The following is a 20,570-nucleotide window of genomic DNA, read 5'->3' as shown; positions in this document are numbered from 1 at the left end:
ATACCTCAGTAATGTAGGTCAACAGCCCGAGGTTGGCTGTCAAAGGGCTGAATGCAGTCCAGATCAGCATTAATTTTGTTTTCTCTTCTGCGAACAAACACTTCAGTTTTATTATTCTTGCATTCTGATTTGTCCGACAAGACGAGATGGTAAAGCATCAACTCTTCAAGGCCAGAAACTAAAACTAAAGAAACAAATAAAGTAGATAAGATGATAGATAGATAGATAGAGATAGATAGATAGATAGATAGATGTACATTCAGTACATACGTACATACTGTACATACATATATACACATACATGCATGCAGTACATTCAGTACCTATATACACATACATACATACACGGGGGGACTTCATAAAAGCACTGTCTGAAACAAACAACTCCAATTGCACTGAATTTCGATGTAGAAAATGGCAGAATAATAGCAACATGACTCTGTAACACTGGGAGTGCTCACAAAGCTTGTTCTTCTGTCTGAACAATGCAACCTCAGCAAGCAGCACTCTAGCAGGCCATGCTGCTTTCCAGCACATAAAGATTTGTTGGCTCCGATCAACACATGATTCAAAAGTTCCTATATCTGTAGATGAAGTTTCATATGCACATACCTGTTCATCTGAAGGGGGAAAAAAACGACACTGAAACAGAACTGACACGTGATTTTCTATGATCTTGGACAGGTGAGTCTGGATTTGTGACAATGAAAAAGTCTCTTCCAAAGCTAGAATAAAAGTGCTGAGACTCTCTGTAATGTCATCAGCGGATCATCCACAACCATCAGCTTCACAGTAACAAATGTTTTTTTTACCTCTATCTCCAGGATTGCATCAGAGATCAGAGGCTTGCTGCCCCGGTTTCTACTTTTGCGAGAGGATTTATTGATTTGTCGAAGTAGAAATAACATCAATTCTATTTTTAGGATGGGTTTTCATTTGAACAGGTTGCCCTGTTACCCAGGAGTTTACCTTCCCTTTATTACTACATGTATATGGAATTCAAAGTTTATGATAATGCTGTATAGTGACATCTTGAATTGTAATTTAACCTCATTTTACAGACTCACTGATGATAAAATGATGATAAAATGGATCAGAAAAGAAAAAAATAATAGATAAAAAAAAAGCCAACAGTGGTCCATATACATCTTCTCAGTTTTCTCACCCACATGTAACTAAACAGTTTTGAATGCCAATACCCAGACATTGTAAATTAATGCTAAAATGTCAAAAATGTATATGCACGGTTAGGAGATTTATTATTATTCATGAACTGGAGGATCAAAAGACACATTTTAAAGAATTTTTTTAAGAATTTGAAAACAATGGAACTTTGTCAATTTGTTTCTGCAAGTTTATCTACTTTCAAATTCCTAAAAACACAGTTATAAAAAAAAATGTATACCATGGCCTATCCTGTCAATGCTGTCAATTCCTTTGAAGTTGACTTTTTTTTTCCACTGGGCAGTGATGAAACACTACAGTGCAGATGTGAGCTCATTGCGTGGGCCCGTGAAATATGGATTCCCACCTGTGAGGTACTCGGGGTCGGGCACGGGGTCCGACAGCTCCTCGTGGCACTGCACCTCTGTTGGCACCGACGCCACCACCATGCCGTCTGGGAGCTGCTGCTCGATGCCTCGGGCAAAGTTCTTCTGCCTGGCGCGGAGAGAGAGAGAGAGAGAGAGAGAGAGAGAGAGAGAGAGAGAGAGAGAGAGAGAGAGAGAGAGAGAGAGATGAGACGATAGGAGGCCCGATTTAGAGACACCAGCACTCAGTCATCCAACAGGACCTCACAGGGAGAGAGAAGAGAGGGGGAGGGGGGAGGGATGAAAGGAAGGGGGGGAGGTAGAAGGGACTGTGGGAGGTGAATAGGGAGGGATGGATAATCATAAGTTTTCTCAGTTTCTTTTTTTGAAATTTGAAGTTGATAAAGCAGGGAGTGTCCAATGGTACAAAGTTATTACATAAGAAGCCCTATGCTCTATGTATAATTCGAAATATGTGACACCTGATGTAAAATTCCATGACTTTTCCATGACTTGCCATGCCGAAGTCTGAGCATTTTCATGACCTAAAAATGTTCTGCCTTCCTGGTTTGTTAACGCTTTTCTAAAGGGGTGAACAGTCTGGTTTCCACCACAGTTGAACTGAAAACCACCATCTAATGTAATGAATGTATGGAACTGGTTACAAATACATTGTGCTGTATTCCTGTAAAGTGGCCTGATCCCTGACATTCCCTGATTTCCCCAGAGAATCCTCTCAAAATTCCATGATCTTCTAGAAATTTCAGTGGGAACCCTGAACCAAAATCTTTGGTGAAGTCATCTAATGGTGAAAAGTAGGGTACTGAACTGGCCATCTGCTATTGGCTGGTCTTTGTGCCAGGTGATGTCACCACCTGTTGTACTCTATAGAAGGTGACATCACCTGGCATCAAAGATCAGCCAATAGCAGATGGCCAGTTCAGTACACTACTTTACACCATTAGGTATCAGGCTTCACCGCATATTTGGGTTTGGGGTTTAGTTACTTTTTTAAATAAATGTAAAGTAACATTATCTCCCTAAAAACATCATTAAACATCAGTAAATCATTATGGAATGACACCCTTCATATAAAGCTATGGTACTGACAGATATGTGGAGTATCAGTGTAGAAGTGTGGAAGTAATGTGGAGGAGTCAGAAAGAAGAAGCGGAGCAGGGGAGGACAAATGAAGGCGGGGGGAATATGCATGTGTCACTCCTAAGCGGCACATTCTGTAACAATACCTTCTGGCAGATCATTAGGGGAAAATCCATACAAAGTAGCAATTATGCAGGATTCTGCCGCGCATTGAAGAGACGCACCACGTCTCACATTAGGCATGTCATTTCTCATTATGCCGATTGTTCTGCCGCAACGTGACTCATGTTCAGCCGGAGAGCCGACGTCCTCGTTTGTCTGACTCTTGGTTGAACTCGCCCGCATTTCGTCCACTCCATCATTCATTTGTCTCGATGCCAATTGGGTTCGCAACAAGGTTCCACTACAGAATGTGACTTCAGTAAATCAGTAACTTAGTCATTCAGGTGTCCCGGGACTAAAGATGATGAAAATATATTTCTGTGTTTCTCCTGTGACTCCGGACTCATAATTTAAAGCTGCGCTAGGTACTTCACACATTGGCGTCCCCAAATGGTAGTGACTGTTTAAATTTGAGGACTTCAATACCCATAATCCCATAATCCTCCGGGCGGAGCTCTTTTTGTTAAGAGACAGTTTTTTATTTCACTCTTAAGTTTCAATTCGTCTCTCCCTATGCGCCGAGAAGGCTTCCCACTAGTAACCGCACCCGACACCAGAAATTAATTGGGCAAATAGGACAAATTTACACCATCTCAATTAGGGAGATGGTGTTGAACCACTTTAAGCTAAGATGGGTGTATTCTCACATAAAAATCTTGCCTAGAGCAGCTTTAAGAAGTTCTACAACACACACCTGGTGGACATGAAAAAGCATGAATCCTTCTCTAGCATGGTTCACTCAGCATGCACAGTTCACTCTAGTGACAGTTTCCCTGTTAATATGCACCATCCATAACCATAAAGGCAAATACCATTGCATTCATGCACCACTCAGAGCCCCGAGCTGCAAAAACAGAATGCATGTGCAAATATTTACAAATTAGCGGAGATTGTTCCCTTTGGGAAAGTCACAGCTTGAAAACAACCTAAGCCACTGGCTGAAATGGAAACGGCAGCGGAGCAGTTGTGTCAAATAACAGCGTTTGAATGGCATTTCATTTGCATGGTCATTGCATGGCCAGGGGTGGAACGGCCCCCGCGCCGGGAAACTACTCTTAGTAGTAATTAGAAGCGCAGAAATTAGGCTCATAAAAAACAGTAAAGCCAGCTGCCGGCGATGTAAAACAAAGTTTATCTGGCGAGGAGGGAGGGTGGGGGCGTGTTGGGGGGTCTGTGGGTGTTAATTGGGATGAGGCTGCTAAGACAATACACTACAATACAGGAGAATAATGTTAATGTTCTGTTGTGACTTGAAAAAACTGGAAATTCAGTTGGTTTTTTTTATGGAATATGTCGCTGCTCGGTCGGTTCACTATCAAACTCATATTAGCACACAGTCTATTGCCAGGCATTTGCCAATTACTTGATCTGTGGCCCCGGATCTATGAAGCACAAGGCTGGTTAGGATATGTCTATATTGATGCTGGAGTCAAACATCTGTCGCTTTCTGTCTGAAAACAATTATGCGTGTTTTCAGCTGTCAGTTTAGCAGAGCACACAAACTGGCAACGTGATGAGTGAATCTCGGTTGTCTTTGCTAACAACAGCGCTTTTTTTTTCTTTCTTTTTTTCTCAGATGCTGTTAAAACTTGCTAAGTGGAATACGGGCCAATTTCCTACGACTGCATTCATGTCTGACAATCTTCATTGTTAATTTTGCGCGATGATGACATGTAACTTTTAGCAACCATCTGGCGACTGTAAAGGACGCCATAACTCATTCTCCAAAAAGTGAAATCTCTCTTGAAGTTCAGGTAACTTTTTTTTTTTTTTTTCTTCCAGCAGGAGCGGCGGCGAGACAGCCACCTGTTTCTGATGAATTATCGAAAAGTGAAATGTGACAAAAAACACAAGGACACTTTTGATTCATGGCAACTACTCTTTCTCGCTCTTTCTCTTTCTTTTACCCTCTACCCCCTCCTTCCCGCCCCTTAGACCTGATGAATAAGTGAGCGAATAGACTCACAGCTTTCAATAACGGTAGCCACCCACACCCCCCGCCCCCCACACCTCAATCAATCTTTCTCAAAACAGATTTCACATTTTAATTAACTGAGTCGATGAAGGTGTTCCTCTCGAGGGGAGAAGAGGAATGTAGGGACTGGATGGGCTGGGCGAGGGGGGAGATATGAGGTGAAGAAGAAATACAAGAAGAAGAAGAAAAAGAAGAAGAAGAAGTAGAAGAAGAAGAGACGCCCGTGCCAAGTAGTTTGGTGCGGGCGGCGGTCTTAATCATTGATCCCAAGCAGCCACCAGAATGAGAACAAAGGGCACTAAAATATTCATTAAAACCTGCTCTGAGCTTGTCGTGTGAGAGAGGAATAAAGAGAGAGAGAGAGCTGAAGGAGAAGGAGGAGGAGGAGGGTGTTGGGGAGTAATGAGAGGAGGTTAGCTTTTTAACATCTCATTACTGGAGCCCACTGACTCCCATAGAGGCAGAGAGAGAGAGAGAGAGAGAGAGAGACCCCGACGCTGAGATGTAATATGAAGCCAGATCCCGTCTCGCGCCTGGAGATGCCACCTGTGATAGGGGGCTTCTTTCATCGGGGGGCACGCCCGCTTTTGTTACCCAAATCCTCTCGTGCCCCGCCAACCTCCCCCCTCTCCACAAAACAGCTTCGGCAAATGAAAACCGCCGTGACTCGCATTTACCTCCTATCTGAGAAATCAAATAAATAAACGTCCGTGTGTTTTTTTGAAATGATAATAATGTGTATGCCTCTGAAGCTGGCGGGGGAGCATCCGGCCACCGGGGGGGGGAGGGGGGGGGGGGGGGGAGACGCACTTTCCCTTTTCTAAAAACATGAGAAGCATTTCAGGGCCAGTGAGCTTGAAAAAGGGAACCAAGAGGGAACCATGCTGGGTGGAGAGAATCAAAACCAGCGCTGCTCTGTGTGTGTGTGTGTGTGTGTGTGTGTGTGTGTGTGTGGGTGTGTGGGTGTGTGTGTGTGGGATGCAGCTCTCTGGAGACTTAGCTGAAAGGGCTTGGCTGTCCAGTAGACAGGGAGTCAGCACACCTACTGTGAGCATGTGTGTGTGTGTGTGTGTGTGTGTGTGTGTGTGTGCATTTGTGAGTATGCCTGCTCATGCCTGAGTGCCTGAGCGTATGTGTGTGTGTGTGGAAGGGAAGAGAATCTTCATCTGTAGCCAACTCTTTGGCTGCCATCCTCTGTGTGTGTTTGTGTTTGTGTGTGTGTGTGTGTGTGTGTGTGTGTGTGTGTGTGTGTATTACGCCAGTGGGCACCTGCTCACACCACTCGCTGCTTCCCTTTTATTCCCCCTCTTTCTGTTGTTGCTCCAGACAGACTAAATAGAAAAACCTCGCAGGGGACGCAGAGCAGATCAGCTTTTTTTTTTTCTCTCTCTCCACACAGACCTTTTTTCCCAAATAAATAAAAGATTAGCAGTCGAAAGTTTGACTTGGAGGGAATGCTCACATTTTTTTACGATTTTCTGAGGGAGAGGAAGAAGGTAGGGAGGTGGGAGGGGGGGTTGTGTGTGAGGTAGAAAGATGAAGAGGATAAAGGGAGAGAAGTAAAGAATACGTGTGTCTGACAGAGAGAGAGAGAGAGAGAGAGGAAGAAAGAGAGAGAGTAATAGATAATAGTGCTTGAGGAAACAATAGCAACATTCCTTAGGGTGCAAAGATGTTGCTTCAGCTACTGCAATTTAGAAAAGTTCCTGTCACGGTTGATGGCCTCCTTTTGTTTTTTTGTTTTTTTCCTCTCTCTCTTTTTTTTTTTTTTTTTTTAAACTTCCACTGATGATTAAACAATATTAAAATTTGACTTCTCCTTCCTTTCATCGGCCGTGAAAGATGGAGACAGATGCTTTGTGTCACTCCAGAGCAGTGGGGTGGGGGGCTTTTGAAGAAGTGCCAGTGAACCTCCCAAGAAGGTCTCTCTCTCTCTCTCTCCCTCTCTCCTTTAACAGGAAACTGCTTTGATGACATTTCTGATGGTGCCTCGCTTTATAAACCTTGCATGAGTCACACAAGGGCAGATACATCTAAAAAGGATACAGGGGAATAGCAAGCCACAGTGCACTTTCACTTGCGTGATATTTTAGTTGCCACTGGCTTGTTTGAAAAAAAGCAATGTTGACACGATTGGATGGGGTTAGGTGAAAGCTGCACTAGGCAACTTCGCTCCTTGGCGGCCTCGAGTGGCAGCGAGAAATGACTGTTTGAATTTTGCTAAAGTTTTAAGTACTTCATTACCCAGAAATACGGAGGATTAGGGCCACGTGAAAAATGTATTTGAGTTCTGAGATTAAAGTCAGAATTGTAAGAATAAAGCCAGAATCTCCGAATTCTGAATTCTGAATTCAGAACTAATCTCATAATTCTGACTTTATTCTCAGAATTCTGACTTTTTTCTTAGAATTCTCATTTTGATCTTGAAATTCTGACTTTAAACCCAGATTTCTGACTTTAATCTCAGTATTCTGACTTTAATCTCAGTATTCTGACTTTAAACTCAGAATTCTGACTTTATTTTCAGAATTTTACTTAATCTCAGACTTCTGACTTTAATTTCAGAATTATGACTTTATTCTCAGAATTCTGACTATTAATTTCAGAATTATGACTTTATTCTCAGTATCTCAGACTTCTGACTTTATTTTCAGAATTCTGACTTTATTCTCAGAACTCACTCAACTTAATCTCAGAACTCAAATCAGTTATTCACATGTGGCCCTAATCCTCTTCCGTACAGAAATAACGTAATGTGATGTCAGTGAACAGTTCAGAGGTTCTCTGGATGGAGTGCTCACACGCTGCTGTCAAAGGAGATTTGTTTTTGTATTGTTTGTTTTTGAGTTTTGTATTTCTCTCTCCAGTTTTGAGTCATGACTTGCTCTGGGCAGAGAAGATTTCCCGCCAGTGACCATACCTAAAACCATACTTATATTTGGGCAAACCTACAGCGTCTCCATTGGTGAGGATGGGACGCTCTTTGCTGTTGCACCTCAACTTTGTGATCTAAGCTCCAAGACGTGTGTGTATTTTTACATAGAAGTCTCGCTTAGCGCAGCTTTTAAGCTGCTTCGATTAGCAATAACACTGTTCCAGTTATAGTAATGCATAGGTATTCTAACTTTGTTGTACTTGTCAAGCAGTTCTGTTGTAATTGCATACCTACCACTACCTAACATTTGCTACGTAATTGCATTACCTTGGAAAAACTAATGCCTTACAGCCCTATGCATGTCATTAAAATAACACACTGCAATAGTGAACCTTATTCTTTCAGCCACAGTATGTGATATCTTCATTCAGTTGTATGAACTACCATTTGATTCTGATCAGCAGCATAGTCATTCCTGCCGTGCGACATTAAGTTTGACATTTAGTTTCCTTGAGTGCAGCTTCAGCAGCATTGCCAAGTATTTCCAGAAGCTGGCTTTCAGGTGTAGCAAAAAGATTTTTAAGACTTTTTTTTTCTGGTTTTGAAATTAATTCTTCCATCCAGACAGAGCGCTCCACCCACTTCAAACCCCTAATGAAGCTGAGGTGTTCAACAGCACAGCTGCCTTCCTCTCCCTTTTGTTCATTTTACATTCAAACTTTCATCTGGTCCAATTAGGTTCAATTTCAGCACACTGGCTCCTGGTCACTTTTAATTCATTTGCTGCCATCTCATATAATTAGGCCTTGCATTAACCATGCCTCCCAAAAGAGCCTCCCTTTTCCCCTCCACCACCTAGTCTACACAGGAACCATTTGGTGCTCTTCAAAGTCTGCCTCAAACCCTGCTCTCCTTTCACAGCCGCTTTCAAATGAGATCAGAGCATTTGAGATTTAGCTTCTTGATGATATTAACTTTCCTGCTTCGCCCCGTCTCTTCCTCTCCACTACTCCAGTGACGTATCCCTAAGTGGATGAGTTGCCTCCGGGCTGCGGAATCCATGCACGGCCCAAATTAAATTCAAGGGCCGCAGATGATTTTGCTGACCTTCTGACTTCCTGAGTTCAGCGGAAATCATTGCAGCAAGTGGACGGTGATAATTAACGGCTTTCAAAGCACTTTACCAGCCACACAAAAATCCATACAAATCATAAAAGGGACGGTGCATCCCTTTAGATCTGTGAGGCTTAATATCCATAAGCATCTCCAAAGAGGCAGTGGATCTATTTATTTCCTCCCCAGAGTGTTTGCCTGAGCTCAGGGGTTCCAGATGTCTTGAACAAAGTGTTTTATAGAGGAAACTCCCTGACAGCAGTGGGCTTTACCATCACTATCATCCCCTTTGCTGGGCAGAAGCTGATATGAAATCTACCAGAATTTGTTGTGTCATCATTGTAGGGCAGCAGACTTTCATGCGGTTGTACATGGTCAATTTAAAAGATTTTTCCACCAAGAAACTAAGACAAAAGTTACGCCCCACACCAAAATCTTTTGATTGAACATTGATTGATGTTGCACACAGTCAAAATAAGGCCTAAATAACAGATCATGTATAAAGCCGTTTCATGAACATGCTTATTAGTGACTGCACAATCTAAACAAGTATATGCCTATTTTAGGCGACCACCTGCACCAATCGCAGCTTAGTGTGAATTAACAGTGTTATTATTCATTTATTATATGCTTGTATGATAATACTGGTCAGTAGATTAAAGCGGGTTTGTGGATCCTGAAGTGTGTCCCAACCTGTAGTTTTAACTTTAACCCTAATCCCAATTTTTTAAACGCATAACATCTGCCATTACGCAGACTATTTTATCCAGAGCACCTTAAAGGATAAGGCTGGTGTTTTTTAATGCATTTCTTACCGTCAACAAATCCTATGAAAATAACAAAATCAGCAATTAATTTGTTTTGCTAACAAGTCTCGTCCATGTAGCCGGTGCCCAATACAGCCATGTCCCAGCAGCCATAGAACTCCATTGTATTAAAAAAACTATTAAAAACACATCAAAGAGCCATGCCGTTGCTCTGGCAGCATATTTCATCATCGCGATGCACCGGGCCAGCCGACTTTTTCCTCAAACAACTTAATAAGCCGACCGTAAACACGTTTTCCATCTCAGGAAAGTAGTTCCGTAGCACCGGAAATAGTCCCCGGCGTAATGAAGAATTTGTTCCCATTTGAATTTGAGTTGGTAATAACTACAATAGCCTGACTTTTCATCGTAAAAGTTAGCGATTTTTAAAATGTTAACTATGTCTTTGTGAGCTGTATTTAAAAGTTTTTAGCTTCAACTGGAGCCAATGACTTCTGGTTTGAAGGCTAAAAAGGGAACGTGGGAAGTCGGAAAGTAATGGGAATAGAGCAAACGCATTGTTGATTTTTGTTATTTTCATAGGATTTGTTGACGGTAAGAAATGCATTAAAAAACACCAGCGTTATCCTTTAACTCTAATCACAACTTTTTAAACACATAACATCTGCCATTAAGCAGACTATTTTATCCGGAGCACCTTAAAGTAGAATGACTACAACAGTTGTAGCATGGGTCAAACCCCTAACCCTGCTAGTGTTAGTGCCTTGCTCTTCCCTACTGAGATACCCAGGACTGTGCAATCTCCCACATCCTCCACTTCAGAACACATTTCCATACCTGAATGTGGCCTTGAGGATCTGTCCAGAGGTGCTCTCTTTGGTGTGGTTGTTGTATCCGTAGAAGAGGTCTCCAAACACGGTCTGGTTGGCAGGGATGTCGGTCGTTTCCCCGCAGTCCACTCCCTCGGTGCAGGCCTCAGACAGCGGCTGGCACGACCGCCCGTCTGGCCCCCGCTTGTAGTCCTCGATACAGCTAGAGGGAGACACGGGTTTGAGAATCGTAAGTCATTCATTCATTCATGCATTTGTTTGTTTCTTCTTTCTTTCTCCCCTCCTTCCAAACATGCCAGGCCTTGGGCAGCAGATGGCACAACTGCCCATTTGGACCTCACTTATAATCCTTCACAGAGCTGAAATACGACTGTTGAGAACAACACAGCTACAATATACTGGGAGATATGGATTGAGAATGGTGATATGGGATTACTTTATTGCATATTCTTCTTTCATTGTCTTTGTTTACTTGCTTGTTTGTGTCTTTCTTTCCCTCCTTCTCACTTGCCTTCTTACTGCAGCTCCTTCTTACCTTTTTCATGTTAGGAAAATGAACGCCACACAATTAGTATGCGGAGCAGCTATGATGCCAAACTGGAGCATTTTCAGGTCATCATTAGTTAAGTTTCCATTCATTATACAACTGTTGCTGGTGAGACTGCGAATTAAAATTGTTAAGCGATCCTTTAAATGCGACAGAGAGCGCATCTCTCTAGGCGAGTTTAAAATGATTACGGAGGATCATGTGGCAGATAGAAGGATCAATACAACGCCGTCTGATTTGCACGACCAAGATCTATTTGGGCTTGGCCTCCTGATCCTGCTGGTCTGTTTGCCTACTGCCTTTTGTGTGTTCAGAGGATAATGTGAATTTTGACTTGGCCCCTTCATGAATTTGCTGTTTTTTGTCTGGAACTTCTGTATGTTTGTCATAATGCAGCGTTCTTGGCCAAGCCTTTCTTGAAAAAAAGACATTTCTAACATCGATAAGTCAACCCAGGTGAATAAAGGTTGAGCTATTATTATTTTTGTAAGTGTAATAAGAGAGAGATAGAGTCTGTGTTGTGACATAGCGAATTCAGTATGTCTGTCAATTCCCGTTCTTCGCATCATCAACTCCTAATTTCCTTTTGATATCAGCCACACAATAGGATACAGACTTCAGCATGAGAGAGTTTGACACAAAGACAGTTGAATAAACATCAGTGCCTGTCCTCAGTTTGTGTTTTAACTTAGAGTAACTGCATTAAGCATTAATTAGCCTCCCTTATGTAAGAAATATGTATTATGTAAACATCTTTACAAGCCAGCTGTCAGGGATATTGATTTTCCCTTGACTTGTGACATGAGGTTTACTGGTTACTTAGAGACATACTCCATTTTCACTGGGCTCAAAAACGATGCATAATGCAGACCGCACAACTCGACGGTGTAGGATCAGCAATTAATTCTACTTAACTGGCACAAAATCCCCCATATCAAAAAAAGGAGTTAGACTCCAAACAGTGCAAGTCCTCCCAAGACTCTTTCATATTTATGATGTTTTGACATCTCAGTGTCTAATATACTCTGTGAAATGAATCAAAGGCAGAGGAGAGGGAGAAGAAGAGAGAGAGAGAAATGGGGAGGAGTGGGAGTGGGAGGGGGGGTTAAAGAAAGAATCATAATCTGTCAGGGATTTATACTGAGAGAAGCTCTCTGCTAGATGCCAGTCTCCAGTGGGAACAGTGCCGGATTAGCCACATCTGCTCAGAGGAAAGTGACAACAACAAAATGCTAAGTAAAAAAAAGAAAAAAAGGAATTTGCATCACCTGTTTATGTAAATCTGACATGATATATTGTGCGTGCGACATCGTTTTTTTCCATGTAATGATGACACGGAACAAAACAACAGCGTGTTGAATTTACTTAGAAAGCTGCTGTAAATAGGACTGGGTGATGCTTTTACAGCGAAGCCAATTGAAGGCTCTTAATGTATACGCTTGTCATTGAATACGTTTGTGCTCACTTTGCCACCTGAAGTCAGATGATGTTTCATATACAGCAAAAGCAAAAACAGCAAAAAAAAGAGAAGAATGTGAGGGTGTTTTGATGTTTCTGACGTCTTAAGAGAAAGGTATGCTTTGGAAAAACATGACTTAAAGTGATTGACTCATATATAGCTGACATTTTAAATACATACAGTGGCTCATACTGTATAATTTGCTCTACTTAATCCCAAGTATGTTATCATTGCAATTGCCAGGTGTAAGCTTCCATGGTGGAGAGAACAAAAGCTAAGTGCTAACTTCAAGGCATGCATCAAAATGACACTATCACCCTATTATATTCTCACTGTCAGTATAAATTGTGTATATTGGTAAAACGATCTAGAAAAGGGGCTCTGCAAAGGAAGATATAATGTCAACATAGTGGAGGATATTTTTACTTTTTCATTGAGTCCAGATGAAACTGCATAACCTAACTGCACCATTAATAATGCAAGACTGACCAAAGACTGACTCTGCCATGGCCTGCATTCACATTATCGATTACACTTGATTCTTAGCCGTGATCTTGTGTCCAACTTGCATCCCGCATACTCTGAGATGTATCATGTTTAGCGCATCTCTGTTTTCCCATGAGATACAGAGTCGAGCTACAGATGTGAAATAAAGACACACATGCTCAGTGGGACCGTAGGACGAAAATGAATCCAGCCCTACTCTACTTAATGCTTTGCTGTAGACACTGAGGGGCCATTAGGAGTTACAAGGGCTTAGGCATTTGCAGGCACACAAGACGCTCTAGTACTCTAAATGAAGTGAAGCTCGTTCAGGCAGGCGACTCGAGTGCCACTACGGCTCCGGATCAGCTGATGCGTCAGGTGAGCTCGTGTATTGCCGTCGCCGATTGGGAGGATTTATTCTCTTTAAAAATGTTGATATTGAATATGTGAGTTGTCTGACTGAGGTTGATTTGAAGCAACGCTGGATGGAGGGATCTCTTGATTATTCAAATCATAGTCTAGTTCACTCAAAGTAATTTACATCTGAATGTGGCACAAGAATGATTCAGAATACCGGCTGAGCTACCCGTTTTAGTCTTGAATTAGAGTGACCCCTTATCAGCAGAACATGCTGCAGAGGGTTAGTTCAGGGAGTCATGCTCTTCCACCTCAGTCATTAATTTTATGCCAGCATTCACATTATCACATTATAGTGAGTCACCAACAACATGAAGCTGAACACCAACCGCCAGACCAACCCGACTGACCGAGTGAGAGGCTGGTCGCAGCTAAAAATAAAATGTGCAAAGACAATAAAATATCATTGCAGGTTTCACAGACTGCTGTGGTCAGGAAGGAACCTTCCATCACATTAGAGGCGGACAGCATTGACAGGCCAATATCCGATATTTAATAAAAGCCCAATATCGGTCTGATATATCAGCTAACCGGTCTAACCCTAGTCCACTATCACCAACAGCGGATGTTCTCTCTGTGGCATCTGAGAAGCAGTCTTTCACAGCAGTCCCAACAGTCGAAAGCATCCTAACAGCCTCCATCACCGTCTAGCTCTCCTGCACCTCCTCCTACTCTAAGTGCAAGTTCCAATTTGTTGTCCGCACTGCTGAGTGGGTGGCTGGCTGTCAGTTACCTTCCACGAAGGAGCTGCCTGATACAAACCCTGCATACCCAGGCAGCCGCCTCTTCCAAAACACCCGCCACCACAACAGTTTCTTCCTACTTAACCAGCTCTCCTAAGACTCAACACCCAGGCACCCACACAAGCTCTGGATTCCTCCTCAGCTTCTCTATGGACCTGACTGTAATCCGGCTACTGTTTAGCCCATCATATTTATTATTACCCAGTGTTGTTTGCACAGTTTGGCAGTACTCATAATACAGTATCTTTCTGCACTATGCCTCTGTAGCCGCAGGATTATACCCATGCTCCCTAATGACAACTTGAGAACTTACTTCTTCATCCAACTCAAAATGTTCCAGTGCACTGCTAGACCTTCACCGTCTGCCAACAGCTGCCACTATACTGTCTGCTATGCTTACGGAATGCATACAATGTGGAATGTATATGTGTAGGATGGGTAGGTTGTATAATTGTGTACAAAGTGTGTGCCTGTATGTAATTATGTTACTGCTGTTGATATGTCTCGGCACCAACGTCACCAAGATAAATTCCAGGACATTCAGTGTACTTTAGAATAAAGTGACTGTGATTCTGATGATTCAGAGAGTCATTGACAATTACATTTTAAGAGTAACTAAACCCTAAACCCAAATTCTGTGGTGAAGCCTGACACCTAATGGTGAAAAGTAGGGTATTGAACTGGTCATCTGCTATTGGCTGATCTTTGTGTCAGGTGATGTCGCCACCTGTTGTACTCTAAAAACTCTCTAAGATAATTTAAAGGACATTTAAAGGGATAGTTCACCCCAAAATGGAAATTCAATCATGAACTGCTCACCCCCCATGTCCGTTGAAACTGCATTGAAGTTTGTGCAAAAACCAAACACAGAGGCAAGTTAGCCCCCATGGTTCTATCTCAGGCTTCTTCTTCTCTTTACAGATAGCCCAAAAAAGCATGCGTCAAATTTCTCTAAATGGCTTGTGCAGCATAATCCAAGGGTTTTGTAACCAAATTATAGCACTGTGGCACCAAAAGTCTAATATTCATGGAGGCCCAGCAAACATTTTAAAGGAAAATAAAGATTTGCACCCATTACCATCATTATGGTAACTCAAAAGCGATACATTCCCATCTGTTAGTGTCATTACGGTAACCTAAGTGCAACTGCAGCTCAAGCGTTGTGAAGGATGATTCTGATTAGGGGACTTGATGAACGTTGGGTAGTTATTTTCACTGTCTAGTTATATCAGAACCACCATAATTCATTCACTATGTTCCTCACTCCTGCACTGTGTCCAGGATGACAATCCATGTTCTTCATCATCTTATTTTCGTCATTTTTCCTCATCCCCGCAGTTAGCCTAGTCCTAATAGAGCTCGACATGACAGCGCTCAGAAATAAACAACGCTAAACCTTGTTCCTTACCCGCAGAACATCTGGATGTTGTAGAGCGTCGGGTCGTCCTCCAGAGGGGCCAGCTGCTGGAGACACAGCTGCTCGCAGCCCCCGTTGAAGCCGTCGGAGCAGTCGATGCCGATGTGGTGGTCGTAGCATCCCGTCCCGTCCTTCATGGGGCTCAGCCCTGGAGGACACTGAGGGAAGAAGGAGTGTTTTTAAATGACTAATATGTGGATTTACAGATCTTTTACTCCATTGAGGGACACCTACTGAGGGCTGCCTTAACAGTGACAAACGACCACATTAAAACTAATGTTTCCCAGCTGAGACAGCCAAAAAAAAACCTGGATAAAAAAAAAAAAATAAATGTAAAAACTGATAAATAACATCTGTGCCACAGAATGTAAAAAGTTAGATTTCGGGTCCCATTAATGTAGCCTTTGTGAATACTGTGCTTAGCATGCAAAGCTGCACTAGGGACAATTTTGATGTAAAAATACACCAGTATTGTCAGCCTAAATAACAAAATGGGGCTGCAACAGAGAACAGCATGCCAACTTCACCACCTCTAAACCAGACACTAACAAGAAGACTTTACAACAAGAAGTTTACTGACGTCATTGTACAGGATTTCTGGGTAATGAAGTCCTTCAAACTTTCAAAGACAGCGCTCTCTTCCAGGGGTGGGAAAGAAAATCTATGTAGTATAACACTGTGGTACTTTCCTGCCCAATATCGTATTCATATATTCATAGGCAAGTGTGTGTAATTCACATATATGTGTCAAGTCAATCATATTTTTAATTTACATTTCAAGGCTATGAACATGAACATACACCATAAAAACATGTAATCAAATGCTTTAAAAGTCCTTGAAAGATTCCTTCAAAGTCTGAAAAGTCTTGAATTTCATCTATGGACTCATTCCTATCTTTAAGATGATAGATAAAATTAATAATAACATGCAGTTTTGAGTCACTATTAGTAGCTCATCAGAAAACAATCTGAATTATAATGTCTTATAGTGGTCCAATTATTGTGGTAACAATGTTTCTTAGTGCAAGTGTAGTACAGTGTTTCCCAAACTTTTTTTCTGGGGACCCACTTTTTAAAAAGGACAAACCATCGTGACCCAATTCACAATAGAGAGCCTAAGTCCCTCCCCTTCCGCTGTCCCCCATGGGACCTTATTTCGGAAAAAATATGTACGGTAGTCAACGGCGAGAGACAAATAATTGTTTGATCCCGTTTGAATTGTGCCATGACTTACACATATGATGTTTTGTCAATTTAAAAGATAATTTTGCAAGTCAAGAAAGTCGCAGTTTGTTGTAAAACAGTACAGTAACGTTTAGTTTTGTGTGAAACCGCTCAGTGAACTATATCTCTCGTCTCGCACAATATACGTCACCAACACCAACATGGAACGAAACATACGAAACACACAGGCATCGCGTTAACGTTAGCCCCCACTGTACTAAAACTATCCTAAACCAGTTTAAATCCATTCTTACTGTCTACCTTCCAGGTTGTGTATAATACTCCTGCTATCTGAGAGGGACTTAGCTTCAGCGGCTCTGGGTAGCTTGTGGAGAGAGGAAGTTACGTCACTTGCACGACTTTTGGGTGTGTAGTCTTTCTAATTACGTATTTTTACAGTCTTATAGTTCAACAGTTTTACGACAAACTGCGACTTTCTTGACTTGCAAAATTATCATTTAAATTGACAAAACATCATATGTGTAATTCATGGCACAATTCAAACGGGATCAAACAATTATTTGTCTCTCGCCGTTGACTACCGTACATATTTTTTCCGAAATAAGGTCCCATGGTGGTCCACCGGAAGGGGAGGGACTTAGGCTCTCTATAGGCCTTATCTATAAATCGTGAGAAGAGCGAATTTGTGCATAAATGAACGTTCCTGACCATTTTTACTGCCATTTCCGCATCACCTTATATTATCTTGAATAGGTAAACCAGCCATTTCGAAGAGATATACGTTTGATAAATCACAACTTCGTGTTATGCATGTGTTATTGAAAACATATACACGTTAAATACTTTATAAATGAGACCAAATAAATGCATTTAGGCGTAGTTAACAGGCTATCTCATTGTTTATATTTCCTCTCATCAGTAAAATATACACATTTTAACTTTATAAATGAGACAAAATAAGTGCATTTAGGCGGAGTTAACAGGCTCTCGTTTTTTTCCTCTCATCAGTAAAACAAACAGAATGTACGCTAGCCTTTCATATTAGATTCAATGTTATAAGTACAATTATCAGAACAATATGAACATTCAGTACTACCAAAAACATGCTTCTTGTTGAAAGTTTTTTGAAATGCTCATGCTTATTATCAGAACAAGGAGGCTTGTGTTTAAGTGCAGCTATTCTTATCAAACAGTCAATCAATCAATTCGAACAGTCAACAATCAATTCGTTAACCACATCAGGTCTATTCCACGTCAAATCTCATTAGGCCCATTATGTGCTGTTTACCTTGCTAATGTGATAGGTGGGCCTGCTTGCTTTTTAGTATTGCATTCCAGTCCGGTGTACAAGAGGAGAGCGCAAAGCGCATATCGGGTGCAGCGTTCAGTCTATTTCTGTGTTTTGTCTTTATTTTTGTGAAAACAGAAAATCCCATTTCGCACTTGTATGTGGTTGTGAAAGGGATGAGTAGCAAAATGCTTGCCTTACTTAGGACAGGATATTCAGATGAGATGCTTATCCAGAATGAAGATAATGCCATGCATTCATGTCTTCTTTTCAGCGTGCAATCGCTGCTCAGCTGTAACAGCTCTGTTTCTTCAGCAGGAGTTAGTCCCAGCTCCAGCCTGTCTTTTTAGTTTGGTTGGCTTCAAACTCACATTTGCGAGTTTTTCGCTGCATATAACACACATGGGTCGTGCGTCCTGGTTTGGATTGGAACAATTAACAAAACCATATTTCAAAAAATAGTCTTTGTATGGCCTTGCCCCTGATTTTCTCTTCTTAGTAGGAGGCTCTTCACCTGATCCCTCGACCCTTCCATCTGTGCCGTCATCAGCGGTTGAATGTGACCGGTAACAGGGATGGTTCACGTCCATCCTCATGCTGGCTTCCCTCACAGGTGGTAGTTTGGCTAACGTTAGCTGCAGTCTGGTCTTTAGTTGGGCCTTTGTTTTTTATTAGCCAAGCAGGGGTCGGTTCACGTCCATCCTCATGCTGGCTTCCCTCACGGGCGGTAGTTTGGCAAATGTTAGCTGTAGTCTGGTCTTTAGCTGGGCCTTTCTTTTTTATTAGCCAAGCATCCATTTCTTGTGGCTGGCTGCAGAATCTGGCGGAAACCGTGAGTGTGGTAGAAATACCAACGAGCTCCCTCATGTGGCTCAAAGGTGTACTGCAGATATAAATCTTAAATAAAAGACTATGGAAGAAATTCTGCAAATTTATTTGGCGACCCAAATAAAATCTCCTGCGACCCACCTGTGGGTCGTGACCCAGTCTTTGGGAATGACTGGCGTAGTATACTGCCCCCAATGCCTGACTCTGCTTAACTCCTTCAACATGATTTCAACTACAGTGGGTAAACTCTCAAAAGAATAATCTATACCCAATCTCACCACAGGGATCATTAAAGCTACATTTTATATATGTATATTATAAAAACAAAACTTTAGGATAGCAAGGAGACACGGATGACTCGTGTCTCCTTTAATAAAACCCTTTTAAAAGGATCTTTGTCTTGTTCTAGTCAGGAAGATGTGACAGCGCTGTGGGTTTACTTTCAAATTTACATATAATCCAATAAAAACCGTCTTCATATTTGATTAGCGAAATGAAATCCTTTATTTGTGAAATGTGTGGATCTGCAGGGCAGCGGGCATCTCTCCATCTAGACCAACAGAGATACATTTCATATGCTAATTGAATTGTGTCACAGATAAGCTTGCGGAAACTAATGACAAAAGACACTAAATTGTGAAGTTTCACAGAGCCACGGACAACTTCCTAATTGAAATGCGCTCTGTGCCGGGGTGAGTTGACAAAAGAGCTGCGAGACCTGACTTCACCCCGCTTCCCTTATTTTAGAAAGTCTCCTCCAGTATTTCCCGAGCAATTTTTTTTTCAGAGGCCTGTCAAGCCAAATTCACATTATGTTTTCTGTCAGCTATTGCTTCAAAGGGAACTTTGATAGAGTGCATTTTAACAAGGCACCCTTACCGCTAGAACAGTGACAAGGCAGTCGGTTTACCTCCGAGCACAAAGTGATTACCGAATGCTTACTTTATTATTCAGGTCTATTCATCATGGAGCCTCCATTAGATAGGGAGTCCAGGTGGCTCATTTGGCTAAGACATTGCATACTTGTTGTGGATACAAATCCACTTTGCAATTTTTGCGGAGCCATACTTTGTCTCTCATATTGCTGCCAATGTCCACTGCAGACTATCTGATAAAGCAAGAATGAAAATAAATAATAAATCTTCTAAAAAGGTCTCCAGTGGCCTTAGATCTATGTATTTTAGCATTCGACTTCTTGAGATCTTGACAGGAACACCTTGCATGAAATGCCATGGTCTCTGTTTGATCGTGTCAGAATTGGTTTGTGATGCAAATATCTGACAGGGAGCCAGGACAAGCTGCAGTTTTAGAGCCCCTGTGTTCTCCCTGGATCATACAGACATTCATAAGTAAAGCTGAATGACCCGCTGTAGCATGTGGCACCACGTACAGGGTGGGTGAACCAGGGAAGGATGATAGAAACTCCAATCCTCCATGTTAATAATTAAACGCATCTCCCGAGTTAAATAAAAAATCCACCCCTAAAACAGAATTCACATACTATATCTTACATTGACTGACCTTGCGGCTCGATCAATGTTGGCGAACAGCTCTCTCCAAAGGCTAAACACCAGAAAACCAACCACACCTCTGATCTGTGATGGCAACTGGATGTACAACCTAGAGCTCCTCTATGAACAATAAATGAGATACTGACTTTACAGACCCATACAAACATCAAATGAGCTGTATTTCACCCTGGTGCTGTAGTTCGTAGTAGCGGTTTCAACAGAAAAATCACTGTGGGTGCTGCCATTATGTCCACAAAGTCAGTTGCCCATTCACTGTCAATAGCACAGCTCCAGGATTTGTTTCTTGGAGACATCGTCAAGAATGTTGTGATGTTGA

At 41.9% G+C, this 20,570-nt stretch overlaps 1 protein-coding gene across 1 annotated transcript in view; it reads right to left on the bottom strand.

The window, feature by feature from the left end:
• astn1 (astrotactin 1) overlaps positions 1-20,570 on the bottom strand; it is a 329,475-nt gene that overhangs the window by 165,004 nt on the left and 143,901 nt on the right. Inside the window, exons 13-15 of the mRNA XM_071907023.2 lie at positions 15,413-15,579; positions 10,360-10,554; positions 1,532-1,659 (exon numbers count right to left, since the gene is read on the bottom strand). Coding sequence (XP_071763124.1) covers positions 1,532-1,659; positions 10,360-10,554; positions 15,413-15,579 — 490 coding nt within the window. The remainder of the gene's footprint in view (positions 1-1,531; positions 1,660-10,359; positions 10,555-15,412; positions 15,580-20,570) is intronic.

This window comes from Centroberyx gerrardi, chromosome 13, assembly GCF_048128805.1.
Source record: "Centroberyx gerrardi isolate f3 chromosome 13, fCenGer3.hap1.cur.20231027, whole genome shotgun sequence".
Lineage (NCBI taxonomy): Eukaryota > Metazoa > Chordata > Actinopteri > Beryciformes > Berycidae > Centroberyx > Centroberyx gerrardi.
Note: the sequence above shows the minus strand (reverse complement) of the source record. Positions and strands in the feature narration are given on the sequence as shown.